General features: G+C 38.9%; 1 protein-coding gene across 9 annotated transcripts in view; it reads left to right on the top strand.

The window, feature by feature from the left end:
* The window catches only part of LOC133123816 (titin-like), a 195,261-nt gene that overhangs the window by 18,013 nt on the left and 152,708 nt on the right, over nucleotides 1–24,540 (top strand). For 8 of the 9 annotated variants that reach the window (XM_061234419.1, XM_061234416.1, XM_061234417.1 and 5 more), the window contains exons 9-35: nucleotides 26–284; nucleotides 2,172–2,244; nucleotides 2,396–2,614; nucleotides 2,717–2,859; nucleotides 3,011–3,177; nucleotides 3,410–3,634; nucleotides 3,806–4,050; nucleotides 4,444–4,676; nucleotides 6,150–6,314; nucleotides 6,439–6,607; nucleotides 7,317–9,013; nucleotides 9,115–9,396; nucleotides 10,013–10,279; nucleotides 10,720–10,992; nucleotides 11,270–11,533; nucleotides 11,629–11,889; nucleotides 13,182–13,442; nucleotides 13,572–13,835; nucleotides 13,925–14,185; nucleotides 14,415–14,675; nucleotides 14,763–15,023; nucleotides 15,107–15,248; nucleotides 17,803–17,971; nucleotides 18,070–18,301; nucleotides 20,144–20,428; nucleotides 21,638–21,763; nucleotides 22,442–22,636. In XM_061234419.1, coding sequence (XP_061090403.1) covers nucleotides 26–284; nucleotides 2,172–2,244; nucleotides 2,396–2,614; nucleotides 2,717–2,859; nucleotides 3,011–3,177; nucleotides 3,410–3,634; nucleotides 3,806–4,050; nucleotides 4,444–4,676; nucleotides 6,150–6,314; nucleotides 6,439–6,607; nucleotides 7,317–9,013; nucleotides 9,115–9,396; nucleotides 10,013–10,279; nucleotides 10,720–10,992; nucleotides 11,270–11,533; nucleotides 11,629–11,889; nucleotides 13,182–13,442; nucleotides 13,572–13,835; nucleotides 13,925–14,185; nucleotides 14,415–14,675; nucleotides 14,763–15,023; nucleotides 15,107–15,248; nucleotides 17,803–17,971; nucleotides 18,070–18,301; nucleotides 20,144–20,428; nucleotides 21,638–21,763; nucleotides 22,442–22,636 — 7,399 coding nt within the window. The remainder of the gene's footprint in view (nucleotides 1–25; nucleotides 285–2,171; nucleotides 2,245–2,395; nucleotides 2,615–2,716; nucleotides 2,860–3,010; nucleotides 3,178–3,409; nucleotides 3,635–3,805; nucleotides 4,051–4,443; nucleotides 4,677–6,149; nucleotides 6,315–6,438; nucleotides 6,608–7,316; nucleotides 9,014–9,114; nucleotides 9,397–10,012; nucleotides 10,280–10,719; nucleotides 10,993–11,269; nucleotides 11,534–11,628; nucleotides 11,890–13,181; nucleotides 13,443–13,571; nucleotides 13,836–13,924; nucleotides 14,186–14,414; nucleotides 14,676–14,762; nucleotides 15,024–15,106; nucleotides 15,249–17,802; nucleotides 17,972–18,069; nucleotides 18,302–20,143; nucleotides 20,429–21,637; nucleotides 21,764–22,441; nucleotides 22,637–24,540) is intronic. The other variant, XM_061234420.1, reaches the window with a different exon arrangement.

The following is a 24,540-nucleotide window of genomic DNA, read 5'->3' as shown; positions in this document are numbered from 1 at the left end:
TTTAAAAAATAATATTTTCCCTCAGGGCTTGAAGAATGTGACTGTCATTGAGGGAGAATCTGTGACGCTGGAGTGCCAGATATCTGGTCACCCTGCTCCAGGCATCATGTGGTTCAGGGAGGACTACAGAATCGAAAGCTCCATTGACTTCCAGATTACCTATGAAAATGGATATGCCCGTCTGGTAATCCGTGAGGCTTTTGCTGAGGACAGTGGACGTTTCACCTGCACAGCCACCAGCGAGGCTGGGACCATCAGCACCTCCTGCTACCTGCTTGTCCAAGGTATATAACACAAACCAGTTAATGTCTACTACAGTTAATGCCTACTAGGGCTTTATGATTAATCTATTTCACACAGAAACTGTAATGTGAAAATTGCAAAAACTGTTTTTATGAGATAAATTAATGTTTAGGCTAATTGAGGAGTGCTTATAAAGTTGTTCTGGGAGGGAAAGTGAGGTTAGTGACCCAATCGACAGGAACAATGCAAAACAGAACATACGTATGCTGTTGCTTTACACTGGCAAACACTAATACAACTCAGTAGTGTGAACTGCACATACAACATCTGGACAATTAAATTACATTGTATGCTTAGCCTTAGGACACACTGATGGGTCAGTGCAAGCTGGATACTTAGCAGCAAAGGCTGCATGATGTGCCTCAAAATGCCTCTTGTGAGGTGTGACTTCTAAATGTGATGCAATGCTGTAAATGGAGTATCTTATTTTATTTGATGTGAAACTAGCAGATCTGAGCTACAAAATGAGGTATCATTTGTTGGGATTGGTCAATCAGTTTTGGAGATATGGCTTATGAAATGTATATGCGTCTGACAGAAGTGGTTTTGTGAAATCAGCCCTCAATGTTTTTTGAGCAGTTATCACAGTTTCTCTCCTAGAAGTGACATAGGTGTGAAAACTAGCCCATCAGCCACTGCTTTGGAGGGCCTGGAGAGATTGGGGGCAGGACATAGGTCTGAGGGTGTCAACAAACTCCATAATGTATGCGTGAGCTTTAGGTTGGAGGTGGAATTTTCGGGGGTGCTGCCAGTTATTTGTCTAAGCAGAACACAACCGCTTCCACCAGAAGTCAACATCTGTACAATGGTTGTTTTTCTGTTGTAGAGTGCCCTCCATAACGTTTGGGACATGATTTTATTTGCCTCTGATTTGCCACAATTTTAGATTTGAAATCACACAATTAACATGTGCACATTCTCAGATTTAATTCAAGAGTTTTTTAATAGATGTTTTCATGGTTCTCGGCACTACTCTAAGGTACACTACCATGTTGCATTTCTGCCTATCTTGGTAATTCATTTCACTTTGGCAATGAATGGCAATTAGGTAATCAATTCCCTTGTGCTGTCGCGAACTCGCCAATAAGCTCGGGGGTCGGGAACTGAGACCCAGGTCGCTGTGTGTGTACACTTCCTACCCTGTTATTAGGATTCCTGCTTCACCAGTGGAACTAGGTTAATTTGTTTCATGTATTCCTGTCTTCTTTTTAAAGTAATCCTGCTTCGTTAGTTGAATTAAATTATAAATGTTTTAGTGTATTCTAGTGTTAGGGTCAGTGCTACCGGTGAAAAATCCCCAAACACCTGTACTTCAGGAGTCAGGTGTGGATTTGTCAATGGCCTCTGTCCACTGAAGACTTAAACAACCACTGGTTAGCCTCAGAAACAGAATGGTCAGGCTCAAAACACATTGGCCAGCGGTTCATTCTACAGCAAGATAATAATCCCAAAGATACTGCTAAAGCAACAAAGTTTCTCAAAGCTAAAAAACGGTCTTTTCTTGAGTGGCCAAGTCAATCACCCCGGATGTGAACCCAGTTGAGCATGATAACTTAAGGGGACTAGCCCCCAAAACAAGCATGCGCTAAAGAGGTGTAATACAAGCCTGGCAGAGCATCATCCGAGAAGACATCCAGCACCTGGTGATTTCTGGTTCTGAAGTTTTGATTCTTCAACTGCAGTAATCAGCTTGCACTAAAACTTTGGTCCACTTATATTCATAAAAATGAGTATACTATATGTATAAAAAAAGCCCTTACAATATAATGACTGCAGTAAGCTAAATGGTACTCAAATAAATGCTGCTACCCCTCTAATGTGTATGGTTTTATCTGGAAAAAGTCAAATAACAATTTTCTTCCTTTCAGTGTCAGAGGAAATTGAGGGCAGGGAGGACATTACAACTGCCTCTGAATATATTGAGACTGCTGAGGAGAAACAGTGAGTACCATGCACATCTTTCCATTTCATTAACTCCTAAAGGTTCATAAGCACACAAATGTGTCCTTGTACATATACATACAGTCACTGTAGACTGCATGTGCACAATGTATTAGAGATATGTAACTAGTTTCAACAAATTTTTCCACAGCATTGCCATTGAATCCAAAGGTGAAATCATATCAGAAGTAAGCAGCATCACAGAAACTGTGGAATCTGGAGCAGATGTGGCTCCCTTTTTCTTGAAGAAGCCCACTGTGCAGAAGCTTGTTGAAGGTGGTGGCATCGTCTTCGAGTGCCAAATTGGAGGCAGTCCCAAACCCCATATATACTGGAAGAAGGCAGGAATGCCACTTACCTCTGGATATAGGTACTTTTATGCCATTTTAAAGCTTTTCATTTTGCTGTTTATTGCAAAGGGTTTAGAGTTGTAAATATAGTTGAGTATGTTAATTTATTTCTTGCATTTTAGGTACAAAGTGATCTACAAAAAGGAAACTGGGGAGTGCAGACTGGAGATCTCCATGACCTTTGCTGATGATGCTGGAGAGTACACAATCATTGCCAGGAATAAGCTGGGGGAGGTCTCTGCCTCTAGTCACCTGCTAGCGGAAGGTCAGTCTCGTAAAAATAGCTCAATTAAAAAGTTAAGCAATACAAGTTTATGAAAACATTTAAATATGCAGCAACTCAACGACAATAGACATAAATGTCCTCACAATGGCACTTGGTGATTGTCTGTCAACATTGGGTTTTTGTTTTACAGACGAATATGAAGCCTACATGAAGAAATATGAGATGACCATTAAGACTGTGACCACAGTGGTAGAGGAGCCAAAAGTGGCAGATATTCCTCCTGTGGTGGTGAGCGAATATGGGAAAGAGCAGATTCGCACCACTCAGCTGATAAAAAGGACCTTTGTCTCAGAGCAGGTGTGGAAATGAAAAATAAATCAGAACATTGTATACATTAAGAAAAAATCACTGTGGCAATTTTTTTAATCTTTAATTGAAAAAGGAAATACACAGTTTTTCCATATGACTGATGGCCTTGACTGTTAAAAAAGGTTTTTGATTTGGGCAAAAACACAGATTGCTAAGTTTATTTTGGCACTTGGCACAATGTCACACATTGTTATTTAACACACTTATTTTTCATGGATAGGAATTCCAAATCTCTGCTTTTGAGGAGAGGATAATCCATGAGATTGAATTCCGCCTTCTTAAAATAACATATCATGAACTGGTGACTGAAGATGGGGAAGAGATGATCGTGACTGAACGGGAGGCTGTGGAGCCATTTTTTGACACTCCTGTTAAGAGCTACAGGATCTTTGAAGGCATGGGAGTCACCTTCCACTGCAAAGTAGCAGGAACCCCACTGCCCAAGGTATTCTTGAAAGATTGCAATGTTCATTCTTGATTCGTTTTGTTAATGTTTAGAAAAAGGTCTATCAAGAACACCAGTGAAAAACAAATACCGGAAAGCCTATTCGTACTGTATACTTTCTACCTGAACAGCCAAATGAGCTGAATTGTGCTAACTGTTACTTCTGTACAGATTGCATGGTACAAAGATGGCAGGCGGATCATGCACGGTGGTCGATACCAAATGGAGGTTCTCCAGGATGGAAGGGCCAGTTTGCGTCTCCCAGTGGTGCTGCCAGAGGATGAAGGTGTCTACACTGCCTTGGCTTGTAACATGAAGGCAAGTTCTGTCAGCTCAGGGAAACTCTACGTGGAGCCAACTGCACCAGTCGGAGCTCAAACCTACATACCACAACCTGAAGCAGTCCAGAGAATCCGGTAAGATTGATATAATAGAATAGAAGCAGGAACTATGGGGGTTTTCAAGACCAGGCTTGATACAGCGCTCAATACAATGTAGTTTGTTGGTGAACATGGAGCGCTCGGTACCCTTTAGTGGCAAGAAAATGGCAAGCATTGTTGGCCCGTATGGCCTGTTCGCCATTTTATTATGTTAGTTCACTTCCCTTCATTTAAATTTGCATTGCTATTCTGCATCCTGCTTGTTGCAATTCAAGATTTGAATTTGAATTAAAGAGCCACTCACGATTCAATTCTGAAAAGTGTACGACCCTACTACATGCCTTAATACAGTGATGAGTATATTCGCTGTTACCTTTTCACACTGTTTTCACATTGTGGGCACTGATCTTTGTAAATCCCTCTTCTCAGTTCCACATCGCCACGCTCCCTGAGCCGCTCTCCTGGACGTTCTCCTGGTCGCTCTCCTGGTCGCTCTCCGTCACGCAGACTGGACGATACAGATGAAGCCCAGCTGGAGAGACTGTATAAGCCTGTATTCGTCTTGAAACCAACTTCCTTCAAGTGTGCTGAGGGGCAAACTGCCAGATTTGACCTGAAAGTGGTTGGCAGACCCATGCCTGAAACCTTCTGGTTCCACAATGGTGAGTGATGTTTGCATAGTTTAATTGATAATTTATCACAAAAGCAGGTATTATTTGTGTTGTGCAAAATCATTCAGATGACTGGACCTTTGTGTCACAAATAATAATTTGAGCACACATGATAATGTGGGGGCGGCACGGATGGTGCAGTGGGTAGCACTGCCGCTTCACAGCAAGGAGGTCCTGGGTTCGAATCCCCGTCGGCCGGGGCCTCTCTGTGCGGAGTTTGCATGTTCTCCCCGTGTCTGCGTGGGTTTCCTCCGGGTACTCCGGTTTCCTCCCACAGTCCAAAGACATGCAGGTTAGGCTGATTGGAGAGTCTAAATTGCCCATAGGTATGAGTGTGTGAGTGTGTGAGTGAATGGTGTGTGTGCCCTGTGATGGACTGGCGACCTGTCCAGGGTGTGTTCCTGCCTTTCGCCCAATGTATGCTGGGATAGGCTCCAGCCCCCCTGCGACCCTGTTCAGGATAAGCGGGTTAAGATAATGGATGGATGGATGGATGGATGATAATGTGATATAGTATAGTTTAATGAACTGCATACTGCATAAATTGCATAAATATTGTATATTAGAAAGGTAAAGATAAGCTACCTTAATGCCTCTCTCTAATGTTCCAGAATGCATCCCAGTATCTTAATCCCTGAATCATACTAAATCCCTTGACTGTCTCTTACCTGCCTTCACATTCATGAGCATGAGCTCACACAGCCTGGCTTGACCAATGGTTGATCTCAGGCTGGTTCCTACAAATTTATGGGAGGATAACTCTTCTCATTGCTGCAATATGTCACAGGGAGGGTCAGAATAGTAATATAATATTGAGAATTTGAAAGAAATGTCCTGATATTGTATGTCTAAAAAACTGAAAACCCATTACAGAAGGGCAGAAATGGCTGGGATATCACTAGATATAGTATATATGTGAAATGTCTATTTGGTTTATGTGTTGAGCTTGTATCTCCACCGTTCAACTGATAGTTCATACAATAGGCTACCATTATACCATGCAATTACAAAACAACAACAAACTTGGAAAGTAAAGGATAGTAAATGTTGGGGAAACCTATAAAATAAGCTATCTAAGCTATATAATGTCTGAACTCTGAATGCACTTTGCATAACCTATTGTGCAGCATGAAATATGCTACTTTCTACCTGTAAAGTAGGCTAATCTATGCAAGAATTTGATTCATTTTTAAAGGTTTTGAAGCAGTTTGATCATTATGAAGTAATTAAAGTCAGTGCCGTATTCATTCATTCATGTTAACAATGTGTATGTTTCTTCAGTACATATCATTTTCTAACTTACTTCCAACTATTTCTGTCCTCTCATTTAAATCACTTTCAAAAGCCTGTTTGAGTGACTGAACAAGTATGCTGTTGAGCTGAACCAGCAATAAATGATGGGGTACATGCTTGTATTTTAAGTGTTTTAAGTGAAAATGTTTTTCCTTGCTTTTTTCTTCACAGGACAGCAAGTGGTCAATGACTACACTCACAAAATAGTTGTAAAGGAAGATGGAGTTCAGTCAATGATTGTGGTCCCAGCCATGCCCGCTGACTCTGGGGAGTGGACTGTTGTGGCTCAGAACAGAGCTGGAAAGACTTCCATTTCCATGACTCTCACAGTAGATGGTATGGTGCTATTTAATGGAGGGTCATTTGTGCAAATTGTTGTTTATTTAAATAATTGATACTTGCATTGCTATAATTTGCATTTTGTGTTGACTATAATTTTATACTGTATGTGTATTCACAGCAAAGGAAAACTTGGTGAAACCCCAGTTTATTGAGAAACTGAAGAACATTAATGTCAAGGAAGGAACTCTGGTTGAATTGGCTGTAAAAGCAATTGGAAATCCCCTTCCTGACATTGTCTGGCTGAAAAACAGTGATATTATATCACCACATAAATACCCAAATATCAAGTAAGTGCCTTGTTCCTATTGTAATTAAAATGCAAACAATCAAATGTATTAAACAAAAAATGTACTTTCAGAAACCGAAACAAATCACCTATTTTTGCAATTCATGCCATTTATGGACTGCAAATGATTCTCTAAACATGGACCAGGGTCCAAACTAGGGAGGCTTGAATGGGTCTCACATTTTTACCAATCGCTTTCCTCCAAAGAATATCTAATGTGGATGCAGCTTACAATATGCAAATAAAACTTAACCCTTTCCAATAATTAATGTTTCCTACCGAGTACCTAGTAAGCTTAAATGTGTGCTGTCAAAGCATGTTCTGACTTGGCTGTGGAATTTGTCATTAGATTCTCTCATATCCTTTCAAACAAATAAATATGTTTACAATTTCAAAATCGTTATATATTATATATAGGAGCTTAGCCCTGGCTATTTTCTCATTTAACTAACAAAAAACCCCTCAAAAAACAGATGTGCAGAGAAATAATGCAATTTGAACATTGCATGTTTCAGCACATCTGTGGTATCTGTATCATATTAATACCTATCAATATAGATCATAAAATTATGATTGTTTTCACATTTACTTCTATTTATGTTGCTTTTATTTTCACTGTACCTGTCATATCATACTTTATACTCAAGCTGGTACATAGGCATTCTTTTAAGAATTTGTGAAAAATAATAAAATGTCAAAATTAATTACAGGATTGAAGGCAACAAAGGGGAAGCAAATTTCAAGATTGCCTCTAGTACAGGCTCTGATAGTGCCTGGTACACAGCCACAGCCATCAACAAGGCTGGACGAGACACGACTCGCTGCAGGGTCAACATAGAAATGGAGTCTGCTGAACCTGAGCCTGAGAGAAGGCTTGTCATCCCCAAGGGAACCTACAAAGCCAAGGAAATTGCAGCTCCAGAATTGGAGCCCTTGCATCTCCGTTATGGCCAGGAGCAGTGGGAGGAAGGGGACTTGTATGACAAAGAGAAGCAGCAAAAGCCACACTTCAAGAAGAAGCTGACATCAGTCAGGCTGAAGCATTTTGGTCCTGTGCATTTTGAATGCAGGCTGACTCCTATTGGTGACCCTACCATGGTGGTGGAGTGGCTGCATGATGGAAAACCCCTTGCAGCAGCTAACAGGCTGCGAATGATTAATGAGTTTGGCTACTGCAGTCTTGACTATGAAGTAGCTTACAATAGGGATAGTGGTGTAATCACCTGCCGAGCCACAAATAAGTATGGATTTGATCAGACCTCTGCTACCCTGATTGTGAAGGACGAGAAGAGCCTTGTGGAAGAGACTCAACTACCGGAAGGTAGGAAGGGAATGCAAAGGATTGAAGAGATGGAACGCATTGCCCATGAAGGAGCTCTGGCAGGAGTCACAACTGATGAGACAACTGAGAAGACTAGGCCTGAGATTGTTCTTCTCCCAGAGCCAGCAAGGGTATTAGAAGGACAGACTGCCAGGTTCCGCTGCAGAGTGACTGGATACCCTGCGCCCAAGGTGAACTGGTACCTCAATGGACAACTCATCAGGAAGAGCAAGAGGTTCAGGCTCCGTTATGATGGTATTTACTACCTTGAGATTACTGATTCCAAATCTTATGATACAGGAGATGTGAAAGTTATGGCAGAGAGCCCTCAAGGTGTGGCTGAACACTCTGTGAAACTGGAGATCGAGCAGAGGGAGGACTTCAGGTCTATCCTCCGCCGTGCACCTGAGCCCAAGGCTCCAGAATCCGGTACTGAGCATGGAAGGGTTCCCTTTGCAGTTGTCAAGGTTGAGAGACCCCCTGAAGCCATTCAGCCTAAAGAAGTTGTAAAATTGAGAAAGACTGAGAGAATCATCCATGAGAAATCAACAGAGGAGACAGAGGAGCTGAAAAGCAAATTCAAACGTAGGACAGAGGAAGGCTATTATGAAGCCATCACTGCTGTTGAACTCAAATCACGTAGGAAGGATGAATCCTATGAGGATATGCTGAGGAAAAGGAAAGAGGAACTTCTTCATTGGACCAAAGAGGTGCCCGAGGAGGAAAAGAAGAAAGAAGAGGAGTTAGGCAAACTGACAATTCCCATAATCAAACCAGAAAGAATAGAACTTTCTCCTAGCATGGAAGCTCCGAAGATTATGGAACGCATACAGAGTCAAACAGTTTCCAAAAATGAAGAGGTCCGCTTCAGAGTTAGAGTGGTTGGAAAACCTGATCCAGAGTGCCAGTGGTTCAAGAATGGAGTCTTGCTTGAGAAGTCAGAACGTATTTACTGGTATTGGCCTGAAGATCATGTTTGTGAATTGGTTATTAGAAATGTTTCAGTTGAGGACTCTGCTAGCATTATGGTCAAAGCCGTGAACATTGCTGGAGAGACTTCAAGCCATGCATTCTTGCTTGTACAAGGTAAGTGGTGAAACGAAATACACCAGATATACAGTGATGTGTAAAAATGTATTTGTGAATATGACTGCACATACATTTGATGCATTGCTCTTATTTTTCAGCAAAGCAAGTTATTACGTTTACAGAAGAACTGCAAGATGTCAATGCCAAAGAAAAGGATACTATGGTGACCTTTGAGTGTGAGACTAATGAACCATTTGTCAAAGTGAAATGGCTCAAGAACAATTCAGAAATATTTTCTGGGGACAAATATCGAATGCATTCAGACAGAAAGGTGCATTTCCTGTCTGTGTTGATCATTGACATGGGAGACACTGCAGAGTACAGCTGTGCTGTTATTGAGGATGACCATATCAGAACCACTGCCAGGCTAATTGTTGAAGGTAAATTATTTATTAATAATAATAATAATAATAATAATAATAATAATAATACATTTTATATACACTACCATTCAAATGTTTGGGGTCATCTTATCTTTTTCAGCCTTTTCTGATTTAAAATGTTATTTTCTCCATTTGTAATCAAACAATTCATCTGTGTTCAAAGCGCAGACTCTAAGCTTTTATTAACCCCTTGAGATTCTTGACAAAAGCTTAAAAATGACATAGCCAAAATAAAATGGTAACTATTCTTGAACCCTCTTGAACTTTTCAACGGTTGTGTATATCATATAGAAATTTCAGTGTTTTACAGAAGGCCAAGATAAAACAAACCATACAAAACAGTGCAGTAATGTAAAATCACAGGACAGCAGTAAAACAGTGCATTGATATAAAATCACTGGACAACAGCAATCTGACCTATGTACTGTAACTGCAATGCAGAGAACAATTAAAACATTTGTTTTCATCATTCATTTGTCATAATATTTTTTGCATTGTGATTGTTTGCATTAATAGAGGCTGACAAAAAAAAAAGGGAAATACGATTGAAGTAAATACAGTGACTGAACCCATCACACTATAAATACACCATTTTTTTCCTATTGTTGCATAGGAGCCCCGCTGGATATTGTAAAGTATCTGGAGAATATAGAAGTACCTGAGACCTACTCTGGGGAATTTGAATGTGTTGTTTCCCGTGAAGATGTTGAGGGTACCTGGTACTTCAAAGACAAGGAAATCACTCCCAGCAGCAAATATGTCATGTCTTCCCGACGTGGACGCCACACTCTCGCTGTCAAAGATGTCAAGAAGGAGGACCAGGGAAAATACACTTTTGTCATTGGTGAACTGAAGACAAGTGGATCATTACATATGAAATGTGAGCATTTTTGGAATGGAAGAAATATATGACATTTGTGGATTATAATAATGCAAATTTCTGGGATAAATGTTCACATTGTCCTTTTTTTTTACCATATGATTTTGTAATTTAACATTGATGGTGTGCATCCAAGGAGATTCAATACGTTATGCCTGCTATTTCAACTGCATGTTTAATGATGTTCACACAGTAACATATACAAGAAATAGACCTAACATAACCCTCTTTTGCCTGTATTGCTATAACTTAGTAGCAATTTAAAAAACAAATCAGTTGACACACAACAGTTTAACGACCTAGCTTAAAAATGCTTTAACGTTTTTTCCTCAACAATATAAAGGTCCTACTTAGATACGTATGTTTCAATCTAGACTGCGATGTGACCTGTTATTTGAGTGAATCTGTCGAAAATTACATACAAATATCCTTCCCCTCAGTACGACCAGTGACATTGATGCAAGGACTCACAGACCTGACCATCTGTGAAGGGGACATTGCCCAGCTGGAAGTCAGATTCTCCCAGGAGAATGTTGAGGGCTCCTGGATGAAGAATGGGCAAGCTATCTCAGCCACTGACCGCATCCATGTTGTGATTGATAAGAATACCCACAAGCTTCTTATTGAAGATGCCAACAGAGATGATGCTGGAACGTATTCATTTGTTGTTCCGATTCAGAATATCTCTACGTCTGGCAAATTAACTGTTCAGAGTAAGTACTGTAGTGTTTAAAAACTCAATCAATTGTATTTTTGGGCAATTTACCATTCAAACTAAGATAATGTAGAAATGTTAGACCTAGTAGTGGGAGCATTCCACAGAATCAGCAGAATGATTGCAGCCTCACAAATTTTTCTGACTCCCTGTCAGCACCATAAACACAGTCTGCTCATCTTTTGGAGTCTGACCAGGGGCACACTTCTGTAAACCACCCTACATGCATGCATGTATGATTTCAGCTATTAATACTGTTGTTCTGTTTATTGCAGCCATTGGTATCCTGACCCCATTAAAGGATGTGTCTTCAGTTGAGGGTACTAAAGCTGTGCTGGAGGCTAAAATCTCTGCTGCTGATATTAGCTCAGTAAAATGGTATCTCAATGACAAGTTGGTGGTACCCAGTGAAAGAGTCCAGGTGATCATTAAAGGATCCAAACAACGTCTGGTCTTCAGCAGGACCTTTGCCTCAGACCAGGGGCAGTACAGACTGGTTGTTGGCAGAGTTGATTCCAGCTGCAAACTGACTGTTGAAAGTAGGTATTTGCGCAAATTATATCATATCATTAGAAATACCTTAACAATGACACAAGAAAATGTGATCTTGTTTTGTGTGTTTTTTGTTTCTTAGAAATTCACATTGTGAAGAATATGGAAGACCAGGTTTGCACTGAAACCCAGAACGTCACCTTTACGGTTGAGTTGTCCCACCCTGGTATTGATGTTCTCTGGGCCTTTAAGAATCAGCATCTGAAAACTGGTCCCAAGCACAAGATTGAGGCAAAAGGCAAACGCTACACCCTGACTGTCATTGATACCATGAAGGATGAGGAGGGACAATACACATTTGCTGCTGGTGAACAGACATCCAGTGCTAAACTTACTGTATCAGGTATGTATGATCTTTATTATGTGTAGTGCCACAGAATTAAATCTGTCACCAATAAATTCCCATGTATACCTCGCTTATTTTGAGCAAAACTTTTAACTTTTAACACTAGAAGGCCAGAGTTTTTTTTTACTACCTAGAACTGCCCAGCAGCAGAGCAACTTAATTTTCATCCCAAAAAATGTCCTTGAATAAACGACAGAAGTGAGTCAATTTCAATATTGTTATTTCTAAATTATATTGTTTTTGTTATATAGGCAAAAGAGAAAAATGGCATAGGCTATTACAGGCACACCGAGAAAACCGCTAAAATGTACAAAGCAAGACAAAATTTTTATGAAAAACAAATTAAGCACACATCCCTTCCCTTCCTGAGCTCTTATGTCTCTCCTCAGATGAATCAATTACACACAAAACAGAATCATCCATGCAGGGACCACTCAAAAAACTGTTGCATTTCATAGATTCAGTAAAAACCCCAAAATATGTTAAAAGCGTTACCTCCATGGAGTTATAGGCCATGACAATGCCCACATTTGTTCTTCCCCACCTACAGTCTTTATCATCTTCATCAAACAATTGCAATGAATTATTATTGATTGTGCAAAATCTTTATAGCTCTTGATTGAGCAATTTGCATCAAAGTGTTGGTCATTCAGTTGCTGAATAGCATGCTTGTAGGAGAGCAACACATTCACACCTGGGACCTGCCTGACTATTGACTGGCACTGGATTTCTGTGAAGACAAACTGCCTGTATTTCTTTACTGGGTCTATTTTATATAATGTTCAGTCTCTGCATTTAAAAATGTAAACGCAAGATGGCGTCAGCTGTTATAGTAGGTTACCAGAGACAAACCTAGGCTATTCAGTTATAATTGTACCCCACTCAATTGGGGTGAGGACTATGGATCATCAAATACCAAACTGTTTTTATGAAGGAATGTTTTTTTCACAGAGACTAATGTCAACTAAATCCAATTTAACTGCTGCCACCTGATTGGCTGATTAAATAGTTGTATTAACAAGCTGGGGTACAGGTCTACCTAAGAAATTGTGATTATGACTTTTGCTTACACAAACTTTACTTTTAAGTTTCAGCAAATTTGATGTACGTGTATGTAAAATGATTATCCATAATATCCACAGCATTGTATTGGCCCACAATGATCATTTTAAAATACAATCTTTAAAAAATGTATCCTTACTTTGTAAGTTTCATTCTTATGTTAACTTCTGTTAACCTGTTATAATCTGTTAATTTATAAACTTAATTAACACCTATCCTTCTTCCAGGTGGTGCCATTAACAGACCTCTCCAGGATGTGACTGTAGCAGAGTCTCAGACTGCAGAGTTTGAGTGTGAAGTGGCCAATCCAAAAACTGAGGGGAAATGGCTGAAGGATAGCCGCCCTGTGGATTTTGGTGACAACATAAGGAGTGAGAAAGATGGAGCCGTAAGGCGCCTGGTAATTGTTATCACCAGACCTCAAGATGTTGGTGAATACACATACCAGGTGGCCAACTCCAAGACTACTGCCAACCTGAAAGTTGAAGGTACTGTTTTGGTCATTGAATTATGCATACTTCAAAATTCAGGGCTATTAATAGCAAACTGATTTGTTTCAAGAAATAATAATAATAATTTCTACAATTTCTTGCTTGTACCATGATTGTGTTCCATAGCGGTGAAGGTGCGGAAGACCCTGAGGAACCAGACAGTCACTGAGACCCAGGAAGCAGAGTTCAGTCTCGAGCTGACCCACAAGAATGTGAAAGGGTTCCAGTGGACCAAGAATGGTATTGAAATCCTGACCAGTGACAAGTATGAAATAATAGTAGATGGCATGGTCCACACCCTGAAGATCAAGAACTGTAACACACAGGATGAGTCTGTCTATGGATTCAAACTTGGGAAACTGTCTGCTAATGCCCGACTTAATGTTGAGAGTAAGTTTGACATTCATGTTTTAATGAATATCAAAAAGTGCAACTGTAATTATGCATTCTGAAATGTACATCTTTCCACTGTCTTTTAGCAATTAAGATTGTGAAGAAACCCAAGGATGTGACCTCCCTTTTGGATTCCACTGCATCTTTTGAGCTGAGCTTGTCCCATGACAACATCCCAGTGAAATGGATGTTCAATAATGTTGAGTTGAAGCCCAGTGAGAACTGCAAGATACTGTCTGAAAGGAAGGCTCACAAGCTAATCATCCAGAATGTGGACACCCACCATGCTGGAGAATACACAGCTGTTCTTGGACATTTACAGTGCAGCGCATCACTATATGTCGAAGGTACATATGGTTGTTACACGTACTTCAAGAAATTTGACAGTTTTACTGTGAAACAGATTTTATATATATTTTTTAATGTATAGCTCAAAGTGAACTGGCCCTTTAATTTCAGTTTTCCTGGTGTTTGCCAACATGTGTTTTGTGAACTCACCAATAAATATATTTCATGAATTTATAGTCACTTGGATTTCAGTTTTAAAAAAAAGCCCTGTGTTTATGCTTTGTGCAGCCCTGCGAGTCACAAAAACAATGAAGAGCATTGAAGTCCCAGAGACCCAGGTTTCCACCTTTGAATGTGAGGTCTCTCACTTCAATGTCCCATCCACCTGGCTAAAGAATGGAGTGGAGATCGAAATGAGTGAGAAGTTCAGGATCGTGGTACAGGGCAAGCTCCACCAGCTCAAGATAATGAATTCCAGCAGAGATGACTCTGCTGAATACACCTTTGTATGTGGAAATGACAGAGTTTCTGCCACGCTGACAGTCAATAGTAAGTCATATTCTAGTCATACATTTCCTTTATTTCATTTAAAACAAATTAAACCACCCATAATTATCATGTTTCTCTGTTTTTCAGCCATTTTGATCACATCAATGCTCAAGGACCTCAAGGCTCAAGAGAAAGACACAATTACCTTTGAGGTGAATGTAAACTATGAAGGAATAACCTACAAGTGGCTGAAGAATGGTGTGGAGATCCGGTCATCAGAAAAATGCCAGATTCGCTCCAAACAGCTCACTCACTCACTGACCATCAGGAACGTACACTTTGGGGATGGTGGGGAGTACTCCTTTGTGGCTGGGTCTGCAAAAACATCTGCTAACCTTTATATAGAAGGTAAATATATTCTTTATGGTATTTATTTTCTTTTCAGAACATTTTGTTTGCTGTTTTTAAATTTTGTTTCCTTTGTATTGCAGCACGTGTTATTGAATTCAGAAAGCACATCAAAGACATAAAAGTAACTGAGAAGAAAAGGGCAGTTTTTGAATGTGAAGTCTCTGAGCCAAACATTCATGTGATGTGGATGAAAGATGGACAAGAGCTGGAGATGTCTGATAGGTATGTCATTTGTTTTATTCCCTTTGTTTCTTCCCCTAAAGCAAACAGGCCTCTTCGCAAGGTCTCTCAGATCCTTGGAAACCTTTTTATTTTTGTGCATGAAACTTGATGTAGCCTTTCTTTCTTCTATGCTCATACACCATGATATTCATAATATGATCATTTACAAAAGTGCTCTGTGAAACCTTTAAAGTTCTGAATGTCTATGAAAAGTCCTAGAATTTTGCAATAGAAACTCCAGTAGAATGTTATTTCCATGTATGCTAGCCTATTCAAAATGATTTGACTGTACAGAACACTTGGTTTCTTATACTTGTTTTTACTAATATTTGGATTTTTATAAATATCAGGAAGTATTTAATGTTAATTCAGGTCTTAAACACACAAAAAATTGTTCCAACACCGACATGCAATGGTGTACAACAACACAAGGAGGCGCAGTCGTCCTTGTCAGCCATTTTAAAAGTTTAGCCTGTTTAATAGGATTGTGGTAATTTACAAGTAGTGTACATTATGGCGTTATTATTTTCTCATAAATCAAATTTTTAAAAATGCAATATTAAAAAAGGGAGTTACTAACCAGTTGCTATATTGAAACTACAGTGTTGCCTGCTGGCGGGTGAAACGAGTGGTGGCTGGTGAAATATGACTGTTTTTGTAGTTTTGATGTAACAACTTGCTTTTTAAAAGTATATAACAGTACAGAAATATACCGTTGAGATGTTAATGGATGTAGAACGTAACATGAAATTCTCTTTAGCATATGTTAACCACAGACCTTATAGTTAGTGGAAATCAAAATCTTTATGGGAAAAAAGCATGGGAAATCTATGGTGGAACGTAGCAGTCAATCTATGGTGGTAGTCGTGTTGGCCTACAAAAAGATTTCATAAATGTCAAGCTATAACAATGTAAAATAATAATAAGATATCTGTGATACATCGATTATTGAGATCTTATGTTCAGGTTGTCTTAAGCCAGGGATGGGCTTTATTGATATAGGCTAACATATCAATTTTAAGAAAACATGTCAAAAATAGAAAACACGCCCACATGCTATGGACTGTGGGAGGCAAGAGCAATACAACCCGATTTCATAGGAGGATGTGTGATAAATTAAATGGTAAATTAAATTATGAAAAATGCGTTGACATGTCCCCAGATTTTCCTTGATTATCAATACAATGAATAATTCACAAAATACTCAACATATTAAGATATCTCCCAATTAGCAATTTATGGAGAAGCCTAGACTTCACCTAAAACATTTGAAATTGTACTCATTTTTATAAAGTATTTGCGGATACATGTAGACTGCTTTCTCCGCACTCACACTCAGAGAATAGGATATTCATGGCAAAGATCGACAATGCATAATTTTTGAAGTGCTGGTTTTGTTAGTGTTATGCTGAAGGTTAACACAGTTGGTGCAGGCTGCTTAGTGATTAAAACATGTTTTTAATGGAGAAATCTATTAATCAAGGAAAATTAATGAAAAAATATTGAGATCAATGATTAATTTAAGGGAAATGTTTTTGTCCCACAATTTTTCAGAGGTTCTTTGCCACAAGTTAGTAATCTAGACCGCTCTTAACTTACAGAAAGTGCATTTTTATTTCACTCTTATTCTGGAATAATGTGTTTATATGTGTTTATACGGAAACGTGCATTATTTTTTTAATTTAAAGAGGTTCTTGGCATAAAGAGGCTCATTTGAACCATGCTGAAGCCTTAAAGGTACAATAAGTAAGATTGTTGTGTTAAAACATTGTTACATGACCATTCACTTCCTATCATTCAAAAAGGCGCAGACATGTAAGTGTCACCCTCTGCCTGTGTTTATAGTTCTCAAATTCGGGTTTCAAAATATACAGCTGATGAACTGATACTCTGTACCAAAACATTGTACAGATGTACAATAAATGAAGCTCATTGGTTGAAAATTGGTTCTAATTGTTTCAACGTTTCAGTGCATTCACAGAGAAGGGGGAGGGATAAACAGCGTTGTGGTTTGAGGGTGTTTGTTGCTGCAATTCCTCTCTAGACCGTTATTACCTATTGTGCCTTTAAATCACAGAACACTGGAAAAGCAACAGGGATCACAGTGTTAAAAACATGAATTTATTAAATGAATAGATCTATGGCACATAACCGGGAAATTACAAAAATGATGTGAAATTGTAGGAATAGTAACTAGTGTAGTTGCCCTGGAACAAATGCGGCAAAGGGCTATTGATGCATTGATAGAAGCTCTTGGATTTATCCGTACACTTTGGATTTAACCAATTTAACCCGTAAAACTGCTGGCTACATTTAAGGTTGACAGTTTACTATTCAAAACTGTTGGGAAATGACTCAACAAATTTGGAAATTTTGCACTACCATATTCAGTGACAGATGTGGTTGACTAGCACCATCTACAGTATATGAGTGAAACCACTTACTGCAGAAATTCACTGAAACCTGCGGGAGAATGACTCCCCGTGGAATTATGCAATTCAGGACTAATTTTAAATGACTCCATCTGTGTACAATGATTCCTTTTTGCTTGCAGATACAAGACTACAACTGAGAAATATGTGCATCGCCTAATGATCCAAACTGTTCGCATGTCTGATGCTGGAGAGTACTCTGTGGTTGCTGGTTCAAGCATTTCCAAGGCTCATCTCACTGTAGAGGGCCGGGACGTCAGGATTACTGAACTCAGGGAGAAGGAAATAAGTGTAAATATGCTGTTTATTATCTCTTGATATGTAATTGAAATGTAACTGTGTAACTTTCATATTTTTATCTGAAAATATACAATCTGACTTTATTTTAGGTTCTTGAGAAGCAGAGAGTTACATTTGAATTTGAAGTCAATGAAGACGACGTTGAAGCTCGTTGGCTGAGAAATGGAGTCGAGATTCAATTATCAGATGAGAAAAGGTTCAGCTATGCAGCTATCAGAAAGGTCCATCGCTTGACCATCGCAGAGACTTACCGCAGTGATGCTGGGAAGTACACATTCATTGCTGGCAGGAACAGGAGTGAAGTTACTCTGCACGTCCAAAGTAAGCAGAATTCTATTTTCATTGTTTTATCATAACTCAAGATGTCAACATTACACAAATAGAAATTATGGCTTAAATGAACAAAGATGTCTTAAATTAATTATTTTTCATAATTAATATTTACATTTTGGACAAGTACTCAAGTGCTGCCACTCTAGGTTACAGTCAAAGATGAAAACATGAAAAACTACATTTTCTTTTGTATTGAAACCCATAGTAACCTATCAAAAGCTATTCAAACCTATCTAAACTTATGCAAGCCTATCCAAATGGTCACAGGATCTTATTGTGATTTCCCAACAAACCACTCAGACCGTAGGATTAGATGCACATGGGTTTTATTGTAGGTTTTGACCCACACAAGAGGGAAGTGCAGGTTTCAGCCACAAACTGCCATCTTACAGCTCCCACATGCGTCTCTCATTCTCATTTTCTCACTGTCGGCAAAACACATAAAGGTGAGAAATAATGATGTAATTGCCTGCAGCTACAAGCTGCGGACCGACTAAACCACTTCCTTTTCGAGGGAAAATCCCACCCCTCTCCCTCCTACCCCCTGTTCATAATTTTTGCATGGGTGAGGTCTCTGAAATAAGAACGTAGCTGTCAAGTAGCACCATTACCGTTTGATAAAGTTGTCTGTTGTTAAAAGCAATTATTTAACTTTATGGCTTCAAACGAATTGAATTGAAATCTAACAGAAAGAGAAATGGAAGGCCCAGATCAACAGTTAAGAGACCAACACAGACAAACACAGGTCTAGCTGTTCACAGGACAACAATACAATGTACTTTAAACAATAAAGCCCTACATGGCAGGGTTGCCAGAAAGAACGACCTCAACTCAAAAGCATCTGACGTATGCAATACGAAACATTGAGAAGCCTGAAGCATGTGCCTTGGACTGACAAAACCAAAATTGAACTTTTTGGCCACCACCAAAGAAAGTAGAAAAAGGGTGAAGCCTCTGAAGAGAAGAACACCTTACCAACTGTGGTGGATCCATTATGTTTTGGGTTGTGTGGCAGCTGGGGGCACAGGAAATATTGTGCGAGTGGATGGAAGAATGGATTCCACCAAATATCAAGACATCTAATATCAAAGCTAATCTTCAATGGTCAGTCCAGACATTGAAGTTGAAAAGAGGTTGGGTATTCCAGCAAGACAATGATCCAAAGCATTCCTTGAAATCAACCATGAAGTACCTCCAGGAATGACGAATGAAGGTTTTGGAATGGCCACCACAGTCCAGACTTGAGTATTATTGAAAATCTGTGGAGTTCTCAAACACGCCGTACATGCAAGGAGGCCAAAGAATATTTCTGAGCTAGAGGTGTTCTGCCAGGAAGAATGGGGTACAATTCCAAAAGCGAGAATTGAAAAACTCTTAGGTAGCTACAGGAAGCGTTTACGAGCTGTTATCGTTGCCCGAGGAGGAGTTACAAAGTACTAACTGACAGGTTCCCAAACTTTTGCACAGGGCCTTTTTCCTTTTTTTACATTATTTTGAAACTAAAGAAAATGTAAATAAAAAGTAAGCTTGCTTTAAAATTTCAATAAATGTGTGAAATTTAATGTGGTACTATTTAGAGGTCAGGTTCGCTTCTGTTCACTTAGATATTAAATGCAAAAGGCTTTTTTCTACAATTTTTGCACACTACTGTATGTTTATTTCTGAAGAAGACATAGGTAGTGTCTTCATTAAAAAGATAAAATCCACTTTTGTTTGTTTTGTTTTAAATAATCTCCAAACTTTTAATTCTGTAATACCCAGAAACCATTGGATAAATGTCTTATTATATACTTGTTTTTCTCATGTTATTCGCCACCCTGTTTTATTCAGTTCCGGAACCTCCCAAGATCATCAAGCAAATCCAGCCCCTATCGGTGGAGGCTGGCAAGCCTGCCCGTTTCTCTGTGGAAGTAAAAGGCATCCCTGCACCACAAGTTTTCTGGTACAAGGACTCCCAGGCCCTGTCCCCAGGATTCAAATGTAAATTCCTACATCATGGGGATGTACACACACTGATGCTCATCGAAGTCTTCCCAGAGGATGCAGCTATCTACAACTTTGAAGCCAAGAATGACTATGGCATGGCTACGAGCTCTGCTTCTCTGACTGTGGAAGGTAACAGTGGATAAAAACAATACCAACCTTTATTATTGAATCGTTGAATCATATCAAGTCGTAACCAATAAGATGTATATATTATATATATTATGGGTATCACTGTAGTTTTGATTTTCTCCATTATAGCATATGGGAAAATTTAGAGCTGCTTGTGCTGATTGGACCGAAGAATATTCAAGGGAAACTGCACCCCCATCATACCCCTCTCTTCTAAGCCTCGCCCCATGCTTGGCAACTGTGTGCTGCCAAGATTTAACCAGTTAACTTATAAATTAATGTATTAGTTCCTGAATTATAGTTATGTATGGTTATGTAGCTTAGCTTGGGATATAGCCAATACAATGTAAAAAGTATCAATTCCATGGCAGGTGGGCATCTGTCATTTTATTACAATGTTTTTCTGGCAAAATACTAAACACGAGCATCATTATAATCAGCAGGTTGAACCGTTTAATTTAACAAAAAAAGTTAAGTAAAGTTAGGCTTTAGAAAAACAGCCACAATGAAGTGGATTTCTTATGCTTTACTAAATATTATAAAATAGTTACAATAGTTATCGTGCACTGGTTTTTGAACATTACTCTCTGCTTCCTGACATGCCAGTCTGAGAATGTTGTTAGCACTGCATTTCTCATATTAATCAGGCAAAATGGACAAATACATTATCTGGCCCTATCCAGAACGACTTGCATTGTACATTGTGCTTACATTGTAAGTAAGTAGTTCTGGATAGGACTGGATAGGACTGTCTGCTAAATAAATGTAATGGGTGAAGTTAGCTGTGAAGTAGACTACTAGGCTTTTTTAGAGATTGGATTGTAGCTCCAAATATGATGAGATAGGTAGCTGCAAGATGACTGTCCGGTTCTGCCATCTCCTACATGGCATTTGTCAGCAGCAAATAGCACTGTTCCGCTTTTTTTTAGAACAGTGCCCTGTAATTTTAGTTAGTCGATCTATTAAAGTTTAAAACTAATGGATTAGTTTATCCATTGAAAGCTTAGCTTAACTGTGTATTTATACTACCAACGTCTGGTGTCAAGTAATTGTCCCCCACCCAATTAAATCAGAGGAGGCGACAGCGCATGGGGGAGAGGGACAACATTTTCTTCTTCTTCTTCCTCTTCTTCTTCTTCTTCTTCTTATTATTATTATTTTAAATATGTGATTGAAATGTGATTTGTCACTTTTTGTGATTTCTTTTAGTTCCAGAGGTTATTTCCCCTGAGACTGGAGCTGCAATATCTCCCCCTGTGATCGTTTCTCCAATGTATAACACCTCTGCTATGGAGGGAGAATCTGCTCGATTCCAGTGCCGCATATCTGGAGAAGGTCTTTTACAGATTACAATTTCATTAAAGCTAAATTGTATGTGTGTGGTGTGTGTGCATGCACATGTGTACACTCAGTGAGGAATTTATTAGGTATTTATTCTTTTTTTTGACTTATAAAGTCTTCTGCTGCTGTAGCTTATTCACTTAGAGGTTTGATGCGTTGTGTGTTCAGAGAAGCTCTACTGCATACCACTGTTGTTATTCGTGGTTATTTGCATTACTGTCACCTTCCTGTCAGCTTCAAACAGTCTGGCCCTTCTCCTCTGATCTCTCTCAGTAACAACACATGTTTGGCCACAGAACTGCTGCTGACTGGATGTTTTTAGTTTTTTGCACCATTCTCTGCAAGCTCTAGTGACTATTGTGTGTGTAAATCACAGGAGATCAGCAGTTTCTGAGATACTCAAACCACCCTGTCTGACAATAACAATCATTCCATGGTCAAAGTCACTTAGATCCCATTTCTTCCCCATTCTGACATTTGGTCTGAAAAGCAGCTTAACCTCTTGACCATATCTGCATGCTTTTATACATTTAGTTGCTGCCACACAATTGGATGATTATTTTCATTAACAAGCTGGTGTACAGATCTGCCTAATAAAGTGGTCACTGAGTGTATGTACAAATGAGGAAATGCATTGCTCAATAAATTAACCCTTAGTCTTCCACTCTCCAGACTTGAACATCATCTGGTACCGTCAAGACAAGGAGATCAAGCAGTCTGACATTTTCAGGATGTCCCACTTTGATGATAACCACCTTCTGGAAATTATCAGAGTTTACCCAGGGGATAAAGGGGAGTATACTTGTGTTGCCAAAAACTCAGCTGGAATGGTCTCTTGCTCAGCTGTTCTGACACTTGAAGGTGAAGGTAAGTACTGTTACTAATTTAATGCATAACACAATTTAATGAATAACATGATTTATGCTGTGCTATTACATATTGTTTGGCAGACAGCTTATGGTGCTTATCCAGTTTCTTTTTATGCTCTAATAACTAGCTTATAGCATGTACTTGTGTTTGAAAAGCTTTGCTTCATTTTTACAACATAAAAAAACATTACCATGTAGCCTATGTATGATTTTATATATTGTCTGTAATTCTCAGACAGCTTTTCTTGTTTTTTTCCATGATGATTAAGTAGTAGCAATATGAATTGGGTTTGTTCAACTGTGTACAGTACATGATGGGGTTCTGTACTAACATCACAAACATATGCATGTAGTATTCTGGCTAGCACAAAACATTTTTTCTGTCCAAGTCACAGAAAAAACATTCCATTTATGTTCATGCATACATGCAAATAATAATTATAATTTACTCTTTTAAAAATTAATTAATATGAAATAACTTCTGCAGTTCAAATTATAACAAAACTTAATGAATTTCTAAATAAGTTTCACAGGAATTCAGGAAACTGGACAAATATAAGGTAGGCTATATACACTCAGTGAGCATCTTATTAGGTATTTATTCAACTTATTTTTTAGACTTCTACTGCTGTAGCCTATTCACTTAGAGTTATGATGCATTGTGTATTCAGAGATACTCTTCTGCATACCATTATTGTAATGTGTGGTTATTTGAAATACTGTCACCTTCCTGTCAGCTTAGACCAGTCTGGCCATTCTCCTCTGACGTCTCTCATAAACAAGGTGTTTTTGTCTGCAGAACTGCTGCTCACTGGCTTTTCTTGTTTGTTTTTTGCACCATTCTTTGCAAACTCTAGAGACTTGTGTGCATGGAAATCCCAGGAGATCAGCAGTTTCTGAGATACTCAAACCACCCTGTCAGCCACCAACAATAATTCTATGGTCAAATTCACTTAGATCAAAATTCCTTCCCCATTCTGATGGGAGATCCTGAAGCTCCTGACCTGTATCTACATGATTGCATGCATTGCACTGCTGCCACACAATTTGCTGAGTAGATAATCACATGAATAAGGTGTAATAAAGTAAAAATCTTCCTAATAAAGTGCTCAGTGAGTGTATGTCAACTTAGAAAATGTTTCTGGATCCAAAAGTTGCTAGCTGGTCATAATATTACGCATAAGTATGTAGTGTGAACAGGGCAGACATGTTGTGAAAAATATGCAATATGATCTGATTTGATGTAAAAGCCTCCACTGGCTGAAGCCATTGGTAACATTACTTTGCTGCCTAAACTACTTAAAGATATATCAGTACAAATTTGACAAGATTATGAATACCACCAATATGAGTACCACAGCTGACAAATGTACACGACTTGAAAATGTTGCTAGCTAGTTTACTATCCTATACCTGCTGAAATTCATGCTGCAAAGATCGGTTTACCATCTTGGCTCCCCATTTTCAGATATCTCTTTTGAAATTGTTCATGTTTGGGATAATGACAGCATTATGCAGTTTGAATGCCTTACATGAAGGTTGTAAATGTAAAACTGCATAATGTACAGGCCCAAGGTCAGTATCCCAGTTATACAAGAGCTTACCAACAAAAGACATAAGCTTCATCTTACATGCATGCTTTTCAAAATATGCTATTGCAATGGAAAGTATCATTCATGGCTCTTTCTAGTCCCTCTCTCTCATCCCTCTTAGATATCAAGCTAGCTTTATTCTAGGCTTGCCATCACTTGTGTTAACTAATATTACAAATATGGTTTTGTTTCTGGTCAAAATGGTCTCGGCATGTTTGCTATCATGGATACCTAGGTGGGCAACTATTGAACTATTTCAATAGAACTGAGGCTATACTGTAAACATAGTCAAGCTATAACTAGACCAGCT

Source organism: Conger conger, chromosome 3, assembly GCF_963514075.1.
Source record: "Conger conger chromosome 3, fConCon1.1, whole genome shotgun sequence".
Classification (NCBI taxonomy): domain Eukaryota; kingdom Metazoa; phylum Chordata; class Actinopteri; order Anguilliformes; family Congridae; genus Conger; species Conger conger.
The sequence above is the reverse complement of the archived record's forward strand: the minus strand, read 5'-3'. Positions and strand labels throughout refer to the sequence as shown.